At 43.2% G+C, this 19,303-nt stretch overlaps 1 protein-coding gene across 2 annotated transcripts in view; it reads right to left on the reverse strand.

Moving 5' to 3' along the window:
• The window catches only part of parp8 (poly (ADP-ribose) polymerase family, member 8), a 99,042-nt gene that overhangs the window by 14,237 nt on the left and 65,502 nt on the right, over positions 1 to 19,303 (reverse strand). For both annotated transcript variants that reach the window (XM_045706660.1, XM_045706661.1), the window contains 13 exons: positions 17,128 to 17,188; positions 16,762 to 16,852; positions 16,522 to 16,588; positions 16,245 to 16,373; positions 15,019 to 15,504; positions 13,163 to 13,301; positions 12,962 to 13,015; positions 12,741 to 12,836; positions 9,487 to 9,579; positions 9,281 to 9,406; positions 8,235 to 8,300; positions 5,854 to 5,921; positions 3,533 to 3,581 (listed from right to left, as the gene is read on the reverse strand). In XM_045706660.1, the coding sequence (XP_045562616.1) occupies positions 3,533 to 3,581; positions 5,854 to 5,921; positions 8,235 to 8,300; positions 9,281 to 9,406; positions 9,487 to 9,579; positions 12,741 to 12,836; positions 12,962 to 13,015; positions 13,163 to 13,301; positions 15,019 to 15,504; positions 16,245 to 16,373; positions 16,522 to 16,588; positions 16,762 to 16,852; positions 17,128 to 17,188 (1,525 nt within the window). The remainder of the gene's footprint in view (positions 1 to 3,532; positions 3,582 to 5,853; positions 5,922 to 8,234; positions 8,301 to 9,280; positions 9,407 to 9,486; positions 9,580 to 12,740; positions 12,837 to 12,961; positions 13,016 to 13,162; positions 13,302 to 15,018; positions 15,505 to 16,244; positions 16,374 to 16,521; positions 16,589 to 16,761; positions 16,853 to 17,127; positions 17,189 to 19,303) is intronic.

A 19,303-nucleotide genomic window follows, 5' to 3' on the forward strand; every position in this document is an offset into this window, starting at 1 on the left:
CTACATAGGGAATAGGGTGCCATAATAAAGTAGTGCACTATATAGTAGGGAATAGGGTGCCATATAAAGTAGTGCACTATATAGGGAATAGGGTGCCATATAAAGTAGTGCACTATATAGGGAATAGTGTGCCATATAAAGTAGTGCACTATATATAGGGAATAGGGTGCCATATAAAGTAGTGCACTATATAGGGAATAGGGTGCCATATAAAGTAGTGCTCTATATAGGGAATAGGGTGCCATATAAAGTAGTGCACTATATATAGGGAATAGGGTGCCATAATAAAGTAGTGCTCTATATAGGGAATAGGGTGCCATATAAAGTAGTGCTCTATATAGGGAATAGGGTGCCATATAAAGTAGTGCACTATATATAGGGAATAGGGTGCCATATAAAGTAGTGCACTATATACTGTAGGGAATAGGGTGCCATATAAAGTAGTGCTCTATATACTGTAGGGTATAGGGTGCCATATAAAGTAGTGCACTATATATAGGGAATAGGGTGCCATATAAAGTAGTGCACTATATATAGGGAATAGGGTGCCATATAAAGTAGTGCACTATATATAGGGAATAGGGTGCCATATAAAGTAGTGCTCTATATAGGGAATAGGGTGCCATATAAAGTAGTGCACTATATAGGGAATAGGGTGCCATATAAAGTAGTGCTCTATATATAGGGAATAGGGTGCCATATAAAGTAGTGCACTATACAGGGAGTAGGGTGCCATATAAAGTAGTGCACTATATATAGGGGATAGGGTGCCATATAAAGTAGTGCTCTATATAGGGAATAGGGTGCCATATAAAGTAGTGCACTATATACAGGGAATAGGGTGCCATATAAAGTAGTGCTCTATATAGGGAATAGGGTGCCATATAAAGTAGTGCACTATATAGGGAATAGGGTGCCATAATAAAGTAGTGCTCTATATAGGGAATAGGGTGCCATATAAAGTAGTGCACTATATAGGGAATAGGGTGCCATATAAAGTAGTGCACTATATAGGGAATAGGGTGCCATATAAAGTAGTGCACTATATACTGTAGGGAATAGGGTGCCATATAAAGTAGTGCTCTATATAGGGAATAGGGTGCCATATAAAGTAGTGCACTATATAGGGAATAGGGTGCCATATAAAGTAGTGCTCTATATAGGGAATAGGGTGCCATATAAAGTAGTGCACTATATAGGGAATAGGGTGCCATATAAAGTAGTGCACTATATAGGGAATAGGGTACCATATAAAGTAGTGCTCTATATAGGGAATAGGGTGCCATATAAAGTAGTGCTCTATATAGGGAATAGGGTGCCATATAAAGTAGTGCTCTATATAGGGAATAGGGTGCCATATAAAGTAGTGCACTATATACTGGGAATAGGGTGCCATTTGGGATGTCAAATATGGCGGTGGGCAATTGTATTAAAATAATCTAATTTCCCAATTTACTTGAGCATAGAATATAGCTCAGTATAATTCAAAGACTGAGCTATATTCTATGCTCCAGTAAATTGGGAAATTATATTATTATATTATATTATATTAATACAATTGCCCACCGCCATATTTTTCTGTATTTTCTGCTTATGCATTGTCATTTCCATGTCCCCCGGTTGGCCAAAGAGCTCTATTTTCACGTCATCCCAATCAAATGTAAACGCCTGGAGTTTGCTAAACGGCATTGGCACTTAGATTGAAACCAGATGAGGTGAAAATAGAGCTCTTTGTCCAGGCACACCAGTGGTTGGTTAGGGTGTCGAAATGACAATGCATAAGCAGAAAAGAACCCCATACCTACTGAAAAATATGGTGCTGAATCTTTGATGTTATGGGGCTATTTTGTTTCCGCTGGTCCTGGGCGGCCATTGTTAAAGTCAACGGCATCATGAACTTTACCCAGTACCAAGACATTTTAACCAAAAACCTGGTTACCCATGCCATGAGGGTGAAACTTGACCGCAAGTAGATTTTCCAGCAAGACAATCAACTAAGCACACATCAAAATCCACAAAGAAATTGTTAATTGGGCCACAAAAAAAAAAATCGACATTTTGCAATGGCCATCTCAGTCTCCGGGACTTAAACCCCAGCATTTTGAAACACTGTGGTTTGAATTGATGAGGGCAAGTCCATAAGAACAGATGAAGGATATCAACCATCTGGAAAGATTCTGTATGGAGGAACGGGTCTAAGATTCCTCCCAATGTGTTCTAGATTCCTCCCAATGTGTTCTAGATTCCTCCCAATGTGTTCTAGATTCCTCCCAATGTGTTCTAGATTCCTCCCAATGTGTTCTAGATTCCTCCCAATGTGTTCTAGATTCCTCCCAATGTGTTCTAGATTCCTGCCAATGTGTTCTAGATTCCTGCCAATGTGTTCTAGATTCCTCCCAATGTGTTCTAGATTCCTCCCAATGTGTTCTAGATTCTTCCCAATGTGTTCTAGAATCTCATATTTTTGTTGTTGTTGTCGAAAAAGGCCCAGTGTCATTATCCTCGCAAGCTGAGGTATTGAAATGTATTGAAAACAGTAATTTTTGACACCTATCTTTTTGAGAGAAAAAAAATATATATAACTTCTTAAACAAAATCTCTTTCTCTGAGCAATTGTATTAGTATAAAATAATATAATATCCCATTTTGTTTTGAGCATACAAATAGCTCAGTATTTGAGTTCAGCCAGACTTAATCACCATAAATATAGAGATATCACATCCTGTCTAGGGAGATAAATGTTAAACCAGACTTAATCACCATAAATATAGAGATATCACATCCTGTCTAGGGAGATCAAGGTTAAACCAGACTTAATCACCATAAATATAGAGATATCACATCCTGTCTAGGGAGATAAATGTTAAACCAGACTTAATCACCATAAATATAGAGATATCACATCCTGTCTAGGGAGATCAAGGTTAAACCAGACTTAATCACCATAAATATAGAGATATCACATCCTGTCTAGGGAGATCAAGGTTAAACCAGACTTAATCACCATAAATATAGAGATATCACATCCTGTCTAGGGAGATCAAGGTTAAACCAGACTTAATCACCATAAATATAGAGATATCACATCCTGTCTAGGGAGATCAAGGTTAAACCAGACTTAATCACCATAAATATAGAGATATCACATCCTGTCTAGGGAGATCAAGGTTAAACCAGACTTAATCACCATAAATATAGAGATATCACATCCTGTCTAGGGAGATCAATGTTAAACCAGACTTAATCACCATAAATATAGAGATATCACATCCTGTCTAGGGAGATAAAGGTTAATCTATATTACGTCCTGTTCAACTCTCTACATGACTGTAACACCTTTTCATATGGATTGAATTATTCTGTAATTAAGATCATTTCGATGGAGAATGCCAGTAAAATGAACAATGTGGTATCAAACCGATGTTCAGTTCTAGTATTTATCTCACCTTCAATTTCATTTAAAAGCTCTTAATTGCCCCCCCCTCCGAGGAGGTACATAAAAAGGTGTATTGAACGGAATGTAAAAACTCACTCTGGTAACTAGAAGTTTGACGATGTGCGATCTGTTACTGGATATTACCCTGGGGGGGGGGGGGGGGGGGAATAAGAAAAATGGTTATAGTCTTAACACTTTGTAATATAACACTTCCAGCAACGTGACTTTTGTTGTATATTTCTGTCAAATCATACAGTTTCTGTGGTGAAATCAGAAATATTTTAAGAAACGAAGAGATGGGGAAACTCCATTGGATTCGTATTAACAGAATGCACCACGCGGCTCAGAATGCACCACGTGGTGCATTCTGGGGCGCGTGGTGCATTCTGGGCCGCGAGGTGCATTCTGGGCCGCGTTGTGCATTCTGGGCCGCGCGGTGCATTCTGGGCCGCGCGGTGCATTCTGTTCCGCGCGGTGCATTCTGTGCTCATAGCCTGACTTTTAGAAGGGGATTGTGTGGCAATTAGCTTAGCAACCGCGTGACGCAGCATGACAACGTGAACGCGATTGGTCCACAGTCTTCTGGTCAGGGAAATAATACATTCCTCCATTCATTGACCATCGATATTCCCATCTCCTCATTTGTTAAAGTATTTCTGGTAAAAATGTATCCGTCTACATGATGCCTGTCTGTGTACATTCAATATGGCAGCCGGTGTTTCTGACTGCTCTGCAATAAGGCCTGGAATGGTAATGTCTCAATGGTACACAATGGTAGAATATATAAGGACAATGGTACACAATGGTAGAACATATAAGGACAATAGTACACAATGGTAGAAAATATAAGAACAATGGTACACAATGGTAGAAAATATAAGGACAATAGTACACAATGGTAGAAAATATAAGGACAATGGTACACAATGGTAGAAAATATAAGGACAATGGTACACAATGGTAGAATATATAAGGACAATGGTACACAATGGTAGAAAATGGTAAGTCAGAAGTCAGGATGGGGTTGGATGGACGTGAGGCCAACAGTCACTTTTTACTGATTGTGGTGACTGAATAGAAGGCTGTGTTTTTGGTTTAGGTGGGGAGAATGAAGGAAGGGATTCCTTCCATTGCAGTAAGGGGGTTCTTACCGTTGCAGTAAGGGATTTCTTACCATTGCAGTAAGGGGGGTTCTTACCGTTGCAGTAAGGTGTTCTTACCATTGCAGTAAGGGGTTTCTTACCATTGCAGTAAGGGCATTCTTACCATTGCAGTAAGGGGATTCTTACCATTGCAGTAAGGCGATTCTTACCATTGCAGTAAGGTGATTTCTTACCATTGCAGTAAGGGGTTCTTACCATTGCAGTAATGGGATTCTTACCATTGCAGTAAGGGGTTTCTTACCATTGCAGTAAGGGGGTTCTTACCATTGCAGTAAGGGGGTTTCTTACCATTGCAGTAAGGGGATTTCTTACCATTGCAGTAAGGGATTTTCTTATCCATTGCATGAAGGGGATTCTTACCATTGCAGTAATGGGATTCTTACCATTGCAGTAAGGAAGGGTTCTTACCATTGCAGTAAGGGATTATTACCATTGCAGTAAGGGGTTTCTTACCATTGCAGTAAGGTGGTTTCTTACCATTGCAGTAAGGGGATTCTTACCATTGCAGTAATGGGATTCTTACCATTGCAGTAAGGAAGGGTTCTTACCATTGCAGTAAGGGGATTCTTACCATTGCAGTAAGGGGTTTCTTACCATTGCAGTAAGGTGGTTTCTTACCATTGCAGTAAGGTGATTCTTACCATTGCAGTAAGGGGATTCTTACCATTGCAGTAAGGGTGTTCTTACCATTGCAGTAAGGGGGTTTCTTACCATTGCAGTAAGGGATTTTCTTATCCATTGCATGAAGGGGATTCTTACCATTGCAGTAAGGGGGTTCTTACCATTGCAGTAAGGGGGAATCTTGCCATTGCAGTAAGGGGGATTCTTACCATTGCAGTAAGGGATTTTCTTATCCATTGCATGAAGGGGATTCTTACCATTGCAGTAAGGAGATTTTTTTCCATTGCAGTAAGGGTATTCTTACCATTGCAGTAAGGAGGTTCTTACCATTGCAGTAAGGGGTATCTTACCATTGTAGTAAGGATAATCTTACCATTGCAGTAAGGTGGTTCTTACCATTGCAGTAAGGAGGATTCTTACCATTGCAGTAAGGGGGATTCTTACCATTGCAGTAAGGGGGTTCTTACCATTGCAGTAAGGGAGTTCTTACCATTGCAGTAAGGGGATTTCGTACCATTGCAGTAAGGGGGGTTCTTACCATTGCAGTAAGGGGATTTCTTACCATTGCAGTAAGGGGATTCTTACCATTGCAGTAAGGGGATTTCTTACCATTGCAGTAAGGGGATTTCTTACCATTGCAGTAAGGGGTGAGCTAAAGGATCATGCTTGTCCATCTGCCTCTTGACCTCAAGGTAAGGAGCCTGTAGAGAAACAATCATCTTGTAACTGGGGTTATTGAACTCTGCTGGCTTCACAACACACAGCTACACAGGAGGCACGGAAGGGGATGAGAGCCAGGGTGAATTATGCGTGTGTGTGTATGCGTGTGTGTGTGTGTGTGTGTGTGTGTGTGTGTGTGTGTGTGTGTGTGTGTGTGTGTGTGTGTGTGTGTGTGTGTGTGTGTGTGTGTGTGTGTGTATGCGTGTGTATGCGTGTGTGTGTGTGTGTGCGTGTGTGTATGCTGGCTCTCTGTGTAAGGCTGGTTGCTGGGACATTTCTCTGATAGAGGTAAGGCTGGTTATGGTTAGTTACCTGGGACATTTCTCTGATAGAGGTAAGGCTGGTTAGGTTTATGGTTAGTTACCTGGGACATTTCTCTGATAGAGGTAAGGCTGGTTAGGGTTAGTTACCTGGGACATTTCTCTGATAGAGGTAAGGCTGGTTAGGGTTAGGTTAGTTACCTGGGACATTTCTCTGATAGAGGTAAGGCTGGTTAGGGTTAGTTACCTGGGACATTTCTCTGATAGAGGTAAGGCTGGTTAGGGTTATGTTAGTTACCTGGGACATTTCTCTGATAGAGGTAAGGCTGGTTAGGGTTAGGGTTAGTTACCTGGGACATTTCTCTGATAGAGGTAAGGCTGGTTAGGGTTAGTTACCTGGGACATTTCTCTGATAGAGATAAGGCTGGTTAGGGTTATGGTTAGTTACCTGGGACATTTCTCTGATAGAGGTAAGGCTGGTTAGGGTTAGGGTTAGTTACCTGGGACATTTCTCTGATAGAGGTAAGGCTGGTTAGGGTTAGTTACCTGGGACATTTCTCTGATAGAGGTAAGGCTGGTTAGGGTTAGTTACCTGGGACATTTCTCTGATAGAGGTAAGGCTGGTTAGGGTTAGTTACCTGGGACATTTCTCTGATAGAGGTAAGGCTGGTTAGGGTTAGGGTTAGTTACCTGGGACATTTCTCTGATAGAGGTAAGGCTGGTTAGGGTTATGGTTAGTTACCTGGGACATTTCTCTGATAGAGATAAGGCTGGTTAGGGTTATGGTTAGTTACCTGGGACATTTCTCTGATAGAGGTAAGGCTGGTTAGGGTTAGTTACCTGGGACATTTCTCTGATAGAGGTAAGGCTGGTTAGGTTTATGGTTAGTTACCTGGGACATTTCTCTGATAGAGGTAAGGCTGGTTAGGGTTATGGTTAGTTACCTGGGACATTTCTCTGATAGAGGTAAGGCTGGTTAGGGTTAGTTACCTGGGACATTTCTCTGATAGAGGTAAGGCTGGTTAGGTTTATGGTTAGTTACCTGGGACATTTCTCTGATAGAGATAAGGCTGGTTAGGGTTATGGTTAGTTACCTGGGACATTTCTCTGATAGAGGTAAGGCTGGTTAGGGTTATGGTTAGTTACCTGGGACATTTCTCTGATAGAGGTAAGGCTGGTTAGGGTTAGTTACCTGGGACATTTCTCTGATAGAGGTAAGGCTGGTTAGGGTTAGTTACCTGGGACATTTCTCTGATAGAGGTAAGGCTGGTTAGGGTTATGGTTAGTTACCTGGGACATTTCTCTGATAGAGATAAGGCTGGTTAGGGTTATGGTTAGTTACCTGGGACATTTCTCTGATAGAGGTAAGGCTGGTTAGGGTTATGGTTAGTTACCTGGGACATTTCTCTGATAGAGATAAGGCTGGTTAGGGTTATGGTTAGTTACCTGGGACATTTCTCTGATAGAGGTAAGGCTGGTTAGGGTTAGTTACCTGGGACATTTCTCTGATAGAGGTAAGGCTGGTTAGGGTTAGGGTTAGTTACCTGGGACATTTCTCTGATAGAGGTAAGGCTGGTTAGGGTTATGGTTAGTTACCTGGGACATTTCTCTGATAGAGGTAAGGCTGGTTAGGGTTATGGTTAGTTACCTGGGACATTTCTCTGATAGAGATAAGGCTGGTTAGGGTTATGGTTAGTTACCTGGGACATTTCTCTGATAGAGGTAAGGCTGGTTAGGGTTAGTTACCTGGGACATTTCTCTGATAGAGGTAAGGCTGGTTAGGGTTATGGTTAGTTACCTGGGACATTTCTCTGATAGAGATAAGGCTGGTTAGGGTTATGGTTAGTTACCTGGGACATTTCTCTGATAGAGGTAAGGCTGGTTAGGGTTAGTTACCTGGGACATTTCTCTGATAGAGGTAAGGCTGGTTAGGGTTAGTTACCTGGGACATTTCTCTGATAGAGGTAAGGCTGGTTATGGTTAGTTACCTGGGACATTTCTCTGATAGAGGTAAGGCTGGTTAGGGTTAGTTACCTGGGACATTTCTCTGATAGAGGTAAGGCTGTCAAGGGCTCTCATCACACGGTCATAGTCCTTTTTCTGAAATGAACCACAATCATCATCACAGCAGTCAATCCAATAAAACACACCAACCTTCTAACCTACAGCCTGCCAGACAGCAGGGTGATGCATCATAGGCAGTACCGCACCACTTTAAAAAGGACAGTTCAATTCAGCAGGAATCAACAAAAATAACAACAGTCCTCTGAGTATTCAAATCAATGGTTTTCAAGTCAATGGCCTGTGACTTAAGGTATATGATAATAATTAGCTTATTGCCCTTTACCCTGGAGTTGAAAGCCTAAGGGCTGTTAGTAGGTTCAGGGTTAGTAATCCATACCCTGGGGTTGAAGGCCACTGTTAGTAGGTTCAGGGTTAGTAAGCCATACCCTGGGGTTGAAGGACCTGTTAGTAGGTTCAGGGTTAGTAAGCCATACCCTGGGGTTGAAGGACCTGTTAGTAGGTTCAGGGTTAGTAAGCCATACCCTGGGGTTGAAGGCCTAAGGACTGTTAGTAGGTTCAGGGTTAGTAAGCCATACCCTGGGGTTGAAGGACCTGTTAGTAGGTTCAGGGTTAGTAAGCCATACCCTGGGGTTGAAGGACCTGTTAGTAGGTTCAGGGTTAGTAAGCCATACCCTGGGGTTGAAGGACCTGTTAGTAGGTTCAGGGTTAGTAAGCCATACCCTGGGGTTGAAGGACCTGTTAGTAGGTTCAGGGTTAGTAAGCCATACCCTGGGGTTGAAGGACCTGTTAGTAGGTTCAGGGTTAGTAAGCCATACCCTGGGGTTGAAGGACCTGTTAGTAGGTTCAGGGTTAGTAAGCCATACCCTGGGGTTGAAGGACCTGTTAGTAGGTTCAGGGTTAGTAAGCCATACCCTGGGGTTGAAGGACCTGTTAGTAGGTTCAGGGTTAGTAAGCCATACCCTGGGGTTGAAGGACCTGTTAGTAGGTTCAGGGTTAGTAAGCCATACCCTGGGGTTGAAGGACCTGTTAGTAGGTTCAGGGTTAGTAAGCCATACCCTTGGGTTGAAGGCCAGTGCCTGGGAGTCACACGGATCCACCACGGAGGGATACGGCTCAAAGATGACCACTTTCCTGGGAGACTCCAGAGCAGACCTACACATGGACACCAACAGATCCACCACCTAGGAAACAGGAGGACTGGTTAAACTGTGTGTGTGTGTGTGTGTCTGTGTGTCTGTGTGTCTGTGTGTCTGTGATGTACCTGAGCTCCGGTGGCGATCTCGTCGGCTGCCTCGTTCATCACCCCCAGTGTTTGAAAGGCAAACACGCACAGTTCCCGCTCGCACACCGTGGGCTGTGGGGTGGACACACCACATAGATGGGATCAGATCATCAGGACGGATATCTTGGTATACCTTGTAGCTACATTGTAATAAATGGTTGTGCTGCTCATTTGCGATCAAGTGGATGTTCGTTCCCTCCCTCCTGGCCTGCCACCCGGGCGCCCGTCGGACCCTGGCATTTGTGCGACAGCGCTTCTGGTGGCCTACCATGGTCCCGGACGTGTCCACATTCGTCGCCGCTTGCACAGTTTGTGCACAGAACAAGACTCCTCGGCAAGCTCCGGCTGGTCTCCGCCCTGATCTGTTTCACCTGTCCTTGTGCTTGGCTCCACGCCCCACCAGGTGTCGCCCATCTTCCCCATTATCCCCTGTGTACTTATACCTGTGCTGTCTGTTTGTCTGTTGCCAGTTCGTCTTGTTCATCAAGCTTACCAGCGTTTTGTCCTGTCAGCTCCTGTCTTTTTCCCAGCCTCTCTTTTTCTCGTCCTCCTGGTTTGTGACCCTTGCCAGTCCTGACCCTGAACCAGCCCGCCTGACCACTCTGCCAGTCCTGACCCTGAACCAGCCCGCCTGACCACTCTGCCAGTCCTGACCCTGAACCAGCCCGCCTGACCACTCTGGCCTGCCCCTGAGCCTGTCTGCCGTCCTGTACCTTTGCCTCTGTTGCTGTAAAAACATTGTTACTTCGACACGGTCTGCATCTGGGTATTACCTTATACTGATAATATCATTAGGACTCAGGACAGTGATCTATAGTCGTATCATTAGGACTCAGGACAGTGATCTATAGTCGTATCATTAGGACTCAGGACAGTGATCTATAGTCGTATTATTAGGACTCAGGACAGTGATCTATAGTCGTATCATTAGGACTCAGGACAGTGATCTATAGTCGTATCATTAGGACTCAGGACAGTGATCTATAGTCGTATCATTAGGACTCAGGACAGTGATCTACAGTCGTATCATTAGGACTCAGGACAGTGATCTACAGTCGTATCATTAGGACTCAGGACAGTGATCTATAGTCGTATCATTAGGACTCAGGACAGTGATCTATAGTCGTATCATTAGGACTCAGGACAGTGATCTACAGTCGTATCATTAGGACTCAGGACAGTGATCTATAGTCGTATCATTAGGACTTAGGACAGTGATCTATAGTCGTATTATTAGGACTCAGGACAGTGATCTACAGTCGTATCATTAGGACTCAGGACAGTGATCTATAGTCGTATTATTAGGACTCAGGACAGTGATCTACAGTCGTATCATTAGGACTCAGGACAGTGATCTATAGTCGTATCATTAGGACTCAGGACAGTGATCTATAGTCGTATTATTAGGACTCAGGACAGTGATCTATAGTCGTATCATTAGGACTCAGGACAGTGATCTATAGTCGTATCATTAGGACTCAGGACAGTGATCTATAGTCGTATCATTAGGACTCAGGACAGTGATCTATAGTCGTATCATTAGGACTCAGGACAGTGATCTATAGTCGTATCATTAGGACTCAGGACAGTGATCTATAGTCGTATTATTAGGACTCAGGACAGTGATCTATAGTCGTATCATTAGGACTCAGGACAGTGATCTACAGTCGTATCATTAGGACTCAGGACAGTGATCTATAGTCGTATTATTAGGACTCAGGACAGTGATCTATAGTCGTATCATTAGGACTCAGGACAGTGATCTATAGTCGTATCATTAGGACTCAGGACAGTGATCTATAGTCGTATTATTAGGACTCAGGACAGTGATCTATAGTCGTATCATTAGGACTCAGGACAGTGATCTACAGTCGTATTATTAGGACTTAGGACAGTGATCTATAGTCGTATCATTAGGACTCAGGACAGTCATCTACAGTCGTATCATTAGGACTCAGGACAGTGATCTATAGTCGTATTTTTAGGACTCAGGACAGTGATCTATAGTCGTATCATTAGGACTCAGGACAGTGATCTATAGTCGTATCATTAGGACTCAGGACAGTGATCTACAGTCGTATTATTAGGACTCAGGACAGTGATCTATAGTCGTATCATTAGGACTCAGGACAGTGATCTATAGTCGTATCATTAGGACTCAGGACAGTGATCTATAGTCGTATCATTAGGACTCAGGACAGTGATCTATAGTCGTATTATTAGGACTCAGGACAGTGATCTACAGTCGTATTATTAGGACTCAGGACAGTGATCTATAGTCGTATCATTAGGACTCAGGACAGTGATCTATAGTCGTATCATTAGGACTCAGGACAGTGATCTATAGTCGTATCATTAGGACTCAGGACAGTGATCTATAGTCGTATTATTAGGACTCAGGACAGTGATCTATAGTCGTATCATTAGGACTCAGGACAGTGATCTATAGTCGTATCATTAGGACTCAGGACAGTGATCTATAGTCGTATTATTAAGACTCAGGACAGTGATCTATAGTCGTATCATTAGGACTCAGGACAGTGATCTATAGTCGTATCATTAGGACTCAGGACAGTGATCTATAGTCGTATCATTAGGACTCAGGACAGTGATCTATAGTCGTATCATTAGGACTCAGGACAGTGATCTACAGTCGTATCATTAGGACTTAGGACAGTGATCTATAGTCGTATTATTAGGACTCAGGACAGTGATCTATAGTCGTATCATTAGGACTCAGGACAGTGATCTATAGTCGTATCATTAGGACTCAGGACCGTGATCTATAGTCGTATCATTAGGACTCAGGACAGTGATCTATAGTCGTATCATTAGGACTCAGGACAGTGATCTATAGTCGTATCATTAGGACTCATGACCGTGATCCACAGTGATTCTCCTAAAGCCTAGGGTCAAAACAGTCTACTGTCTGGTACATCTAGGGTCAAAACAGTCTTCTGTCTGGTACATCTAGGGCCAAAAGAGTCTACTGTCTGGTACATCTAGGGCCAAAACAGTCTACTGTCTGGTACATCTAGGGCCAAAACAGTCTACTGTCTGGTACATCTAGGGCCAAAACAGTCTACTGTCCGGTACATCTAGGCATCTATGTATCGTAGACTGTTTAGCTCTAGGCATACCGTGAGTGTGTGCCGTGCGTGCCCGCGTCTGGCGTGTGTGCACATATGTATGTGTGTGTGTGTGTGTATGTGTGTGTGTGTGTGTGTACTCACGCGGAGCATGGGTCCGTTCTGGAAAACGTGCGGTTCGTCACAGACCACACAGAACTCATTCAGGACCAGAGTCCTCTGCTCGGCATACTCCATGGTCTGAAGAGACAACACAGCAGAACACATCATAGTGGATCAAACCACCGGTTGAAGAATACCTTTATTACGGGGTGGCTAAAGTAAAAGTTTAGCTGTAAGGTTTTCTATAAGGCGGCAGTATTTACCTGGACAAGGAAACCTCTGTCTCTTATAGGAATGGACTTGGCCCCGTTGTTTGGCTATAGAGGAAGAGAGGGCTTTTTAGTAATAAGCAGCTATAACTATTACATTTATTATTTTACTTGTCTGTGCACCAAAATAGGTTAACTATTCATGTTTCTAATATGACAAATAACCATCAGTCATATGGTGAGAGGCCTACTGACCGGTGGTGGCGTGGCGAGCGAGGGGGCGAGGATCCCGATGAGCCCTGAGGTAAGAGAGAGCCGCCTCCCCTCGGACGGAGTAACAGAGTCCTTGAAGATGTCCACTGCTTTGCCCATCTTGGTACTGCTGGAGTAGGACCTGCAGTAACATGGAGGTATTGATGAGGTAGTAGGAGCTGCTGTAACATGGAGGCATTGATGAGGTAGTAGGAGCTGCTGTAACATAGAGGCATTGATGAGGTAGTAGGAGCTGCTGTAACATGGAGGCATTGACGAGGTAGTAGGAGCTGCAGTAACATGGAGGCATTGACGAGGTAGTAGGACCTGCAGTAACATGGAGGCATTGATGAGGTAGTAGGAGCTGCAGTAACATGGAGGTATTGATGAGGTAGTAGGACCTGCAGTAACATGGAGGTATTGACGAGGTAGTAGGACCTGCAGTAACATGGAGGCATTGATGAGGTAGTAGGAGCTGCAGTAACATGGAGGCATTGATGAGGTAGTAGGAGCTGCAGTAACATGGAGGCATTGATGAGGTAGTAGGAGCTGCAGTAACATGGAGGTATTGATGAGGTACTAGGAGCTGCAGTAACATGGAGGCATTGATGAGGTAGTAGGAGCTGTAGTAGCATGGAGGCATTGATGAGATAGTAGGAGCTGTAGTAACATGGAGCCATTGATGAGGTAGTAGGAGCTGCAGTAACATGGAGGCATTGATGAGGTAGTAGGAGCTGCAGTAACATTGATGAGGTAGTAGGAGCTGCAGTAACATGGAGGCATTGATGAGGTAGTAGGACCTGCTGGAACATGGAGGCATTGATGAGGTAGTAGGAGCTGCAGTAACATGGAGGCATTGATGAGGTAGTAGGACCTGCTGGAACATGGAGGCATTGATGAGGTAGTAGGAGCTGTAGTAGCATGGATGCATTGATGAGGTAGTAGGAGCTGTAGTAGCATGGAGGCATTGATGAGATAGTAGGAGCTGTAGTAACATGGAGCCATTGATGAGGTAGTAGGAGCTGCAGTAACATGGAGGCATTGATGAGGTAGTAGGAGCTGCAGTAACATTGATGAGGTAGTAGGAGCTGCTGTAACATAGAGGCATTGATGAGGTAGTAGGACCTGTAGTAACATGGAGCCATTGATGAGGTAGTAGGAGCTGCTGTAACATGGAGGCATTGATGAGGTAGTAGGAGCTGCTGGAACATGGAGGCATTGATGAGGTAGTAGGAGCTGCAGTAACATTGATGAGGTAGTAGGACCTGCAGTAACATGGAGGCATTGATGAGGTAGTAGGACCTGTAGTAACATGGAGGTATGATGAGGTAGTAGGACCTGTGGTAACATGGAGCTATGATGAGGTAGTAGGACCTGCAGTAACATGGAGGCATTGATGAGGTAGTAGGACCTGTAGTGACATGGAGGTATGATGAGGTAGTAGGACCTGCAGTAACATGGAGGCATTGATGAGGTAGTAGGACCTGCAGTAACATGGAGGCATTGATGAGGTAGTAGGACCTGCAGTAACATGGATGCATTGATGAGGTTTGTATCGTTGTGGTTTATTTATTGGTGTTTAATGTATTAACTGGTGCAAACACATTTCTCCTTTGTCGGATTGTAAATTGATCAATTCGGGCGCTACTATGGGTTTCTACGAAACGAGGTGCTCATCTGGGTAAAGAGATGGTGATAACATCTCTCAAAAAAAGACTGCGACAACAAAAGTATTTTTTCTAAAGCTATCTCGTCTAATAAAAGAGCACCTGTGCATTCTAAAATACTTGTGTTGTTGCGGAGGATTTGGGAGATACCATTACCCTCTCTTTTTAGCTGCTGTTGTTGTATTATCTTACCTGCTGAGTAGGTGGTGGTGGTGTTTCAGTCCATCCAGCTCCTCCGTCCTGATAGAACCAGAGCACGATCTACTGAGCAGCCTGTGGTGCTTCAAACCTCCTCCGAGACTACCTCCTCCCCCACCGGCGTGCTCACAGCGAGGGTCGCCGGAGCACAAGCGGGGCAGGAGCTTGTGCGGAGTGGGGCGGAGGTCCTCCGGTTTGACCAAAGCCGAGCAGGGCCTGCCCAGGATGCGGCGGGGTTTGAGGGGCAGGGGTCCGGGGCAGGGCCCTCCTCCGTGGTCCATACGGGGGTCTGTGCTAGACAGGGACTGGCCGAGGAGACGGTGGGTGGTCTTAGTTCCAGGGACCTCCGCCTCAACCTGCTGTTTGACGGTGCTGGAGCAGGTCTGGCCGAGGAGACGGTGGGATTTAGAGACGCCATCTTGCTCCGGCTTCAGATTCTTCTTGCTCTTGACACAGCCAGGAGGCGGGTAGCTGGGAGATCTGGGGAGAAAATGAAGATAACTTTATTGTCCAATGCGAGGCAGTAAACCCAGGCTCAATTCTGCCTAACCAATCAGAGAGCAAGGTGGAGCTACTACCATATCATACCTATCTGATCCTTTCAGACACAGTAAATGCCTATATTGTAAGGGGATAAGAAATGTCTGTAGTTTAATTATAGTGACAGACCGGTTCATATCAATAATTCTGTTTAGGGTTGCAAAATTCAGGTAACTTTCCTGAAATTCAGAGGTTTTCCAGAAATCCTGGTTGGAGGATTCAGTATTTCCTGGTTGGAGGATTCAGTATTTCCTGGTTGGAGGATTCAGTATTTCCTGGTTGGAGAATTCAGTATTTCCTGGTTGGAGGATTCAGTATTTCCTGGTTGGAGGATTCAGTATTTCCTGGCTGGAGGATTCAGTATTTCCTGGTTGGAGAATTCAGTATTTCCTGGTTGGAGAATTCAGTATTTCCTGGTTGGAGGATTCAGTATTTCCTGGTTGGAGGATTCAGTATTTCCTGGCTGGAGGATTCAGTATTTCCTGGTTGGAGAATTCAGTATTTCCTGGTTGGAGGATTCCATATTTCCTGCTTATTCCCTCCTGATCCCGGAAATCTTCCAACCAGGTTTTCTAGAAAACCAGGGAATTTTGGGAAAGTAACCTGCATTTTGCAACCCTACTTCTGTTAGACATCAAATGTCAGTGATGTGAAAATGACAGTGCTTATGTTTCTCTGACCTGCGGAGGGTTGAGAAGATGTGGAGGGGAGATTTGACCTTCTTCTTGTTCTTGTTTTTGTTGTGAAGGGAGTTGAGCTTCTCTTCACTTTGGTGTTTCCACTGCTGGGTAACAAATGTCTGCATTATCCTGGAGAGAAACAAGGAACAAATGTCTGCATTATCCTGGAGAGAAACAAGGAACAAAATGTCTTGCATTATCTGTGTATTACATTGTAACAAGTAATATGAGTCCTCTAGTGTTTAAAGCTACATTTTAGCACCACCAAAACACTTACTTCTTCAACTGATGTCCCAGTCCAAACCGGTCCTTAGTCGATACCTGGAACACATCCACCGTGGGGACTGGGAAACACAATACATATTTCATGATGGAAACATAAAGCAATCCAATGTAGACAGTCTAGTGGTTGTGTGTGTGTGTGTGTGTGTGTGTGTGTGTGTGTGTGTGTGTGTGTGTGTGTGTGTGTGTGTGTGTTGTGTGTGTGTGTGTGTGTGTGTGTGTGTGTGTCTGGTACCTGGTCCATTCAGGTACTGTGTCAGAGAGCAGTGGAGGCGCACAATCACCGGTTCCCAGCGGATCACGTCCCATGCCAGGGCTATTTCCTCCTGTGAAATCAAAACAGGACAATATTCAGGGACCCATTTTAGCTTGATCCGCTTACTGCCCTAACATGTCCTACCACTCCTGAAATATAACTTCTGCATTTCTAAACTAAGTATTCAAAGCATAAACAATCTCAGACATTTTCTTTTCACCCACCTGCTATGTCCTTTCTGCCAGACATTACATCAATCAGATCAAATCTTACCAGCCCATCTTCCATTGCTTTAGGAGATGGAATGCGAGCCAATGAGAATGGCATGAATGGCATCATACTTACATCTAGGAAACTGACGTCGATGTGCAGATCAATGTCCACATCATCAATCGCACCGTATTCCCTACACAATATAAAACATATGACCACATTACTGTTTCCATACATCAGAACACATTACTGTTTCCATACATCAGAACACATTAGAAAACATAAAACATGTATCTCAATATGATCTCCTGAATAAACAACTGATTGAAGATGATGATACATGGAATCCATTTCAAGTCAGTCACATTAGAAACTGATTATCTCAACATCTCAACACCTCAATACCTCAACAACTCAACAACTAAACATCTCAACATCTCAACACCTCAACACCTCAACATCTCAATACCTCAACATCTCAATACCTCAACACCTCAACATCAACACCTCAACATCAACACCTCAACACCTCAATACCTCAACATCTCAACATCAACACCTCAACACCTCAACACCTCAACATCTCAAAACCTCAACACCTCAACACCTCAACATCTCAATATCTCAACATCTCAACATCAACACCTCAACATCTCAACATCAACACCAACACCTCAACATCTCAACACCTCAATATCTCAACATCTCAACATCAACACCTCAACATCTCAACACCTCAACACCTCAACACCTCAACATCTCAACACCTCAACATCTCAACACCTCAACATCTCAACATCTCAACATCTCAACACCTCAACATCAACACCTCAACAACTCAACACCTCAATACCTCAATACCTCAACATCAACACCTCAACATCAACATCTCAACACCTCAACACCTCAACATCTCAACATCTCAACATCAACACCTCAACACCTCAACATCAACACCTCAACATCAACACCTCAACATCAACACCTCAATACCTCAACATCAACACCTCAACATCAACACCTCAACACCTCAACATCTCAATACCTCAACACCAACACCTCAACACCTCAACATCTCAACATCTCAATACCTCAACATCAACACCTCAACATCTCAACACCTCAACACCTCAACATCTCAATACCTCAACATCAACACCTCAACATCTCAACACCTCAACACCTCAACATCTCAACATCTCAATACCTCAACATCATCACCTCAACACCTCAACATCTCAACATCTCAATACCTCAACACCAACACCTCAACATCTCAACACCTCAACATCTCAATACCTCAGCATCTCAACACCTCAACATCTCAACACCTCAACATCAACACCTCAACATCAACACCTCAATATCTCAACACCTCAACACCTCAACATCTCAATACCTCAACATCAACACCTCAATCACCTCAACATCAACACCTCAACACCTCAACATCTCAATATCTCAATACCTCAACACCTCAATAGCTCAACATCTCAACATCTCAACACCTCAACATCTCAATACCTCAACATCTCAATACCTCAACATCTCAATACCTCAACACCTCAACATCAACACCTCAACATCAACACCTCAACATCTCAATATCTCAACATCAACACCTCAACATCTCAATATCTCAATACCTCAACATCAACACCTCAATATCTCAACATCTCAATACCGCAACATCTCAATACCTCAACATGCCACAGCGATGTTGATTTAGTCTTTTCCAACTTGAAAACATGTTTGAAGTTGTATATAAGCATTACAATGAACAGCTACCCTTTAATATATCTACCCCTTATTGTATCTACCTTTTAATATATCTACCCTTTAATATATCTACCCTTTAATATATCTACCCTTTAATATATCTACCCTTTAATATATCACTACCCTTTAATATATCTACCCTTTAATATATCTACCCTTTAATATATCTACCCTTTAATATATCACTACCCTTTAATATATCTACCCTTTAATATATCTACCCTTTAATATATCTACCCTTTAATATATCTACCCTTTAATATATCACTACCCTTTAATATATCTACCCTTTAATATATCTACCCCTTATTGTATCTACCCTTTAATACACCTACCCTTTAATATATCTACCCTTTAATATATCTACCCTTTAATATATCACTACCCTTTCATATATCACTACCCTTTAATATATCTACCCTTTAATATATCTACCCTTTAATATATCTAGCCTTTAATATATCTACCCTTTAATATATCACTACCTTTAATATATCTACCCTTTAATATATCTAGCCTTTAATATATC

This window comes from Salmo salar, chromosome ssa24 (genome assembly GCF_905237065.1).
Source record: "Salmo salar chromosome ssa24, Ssal_v3.1, whole genome shotgun sequence".
In the NCBI taxonomy this organism is placed as follows: Eukaryota; Metazoa; Chordata; class Actinopteri; order Salmoniformes; family Salmonidae; genus Salmo; species Salmo salar.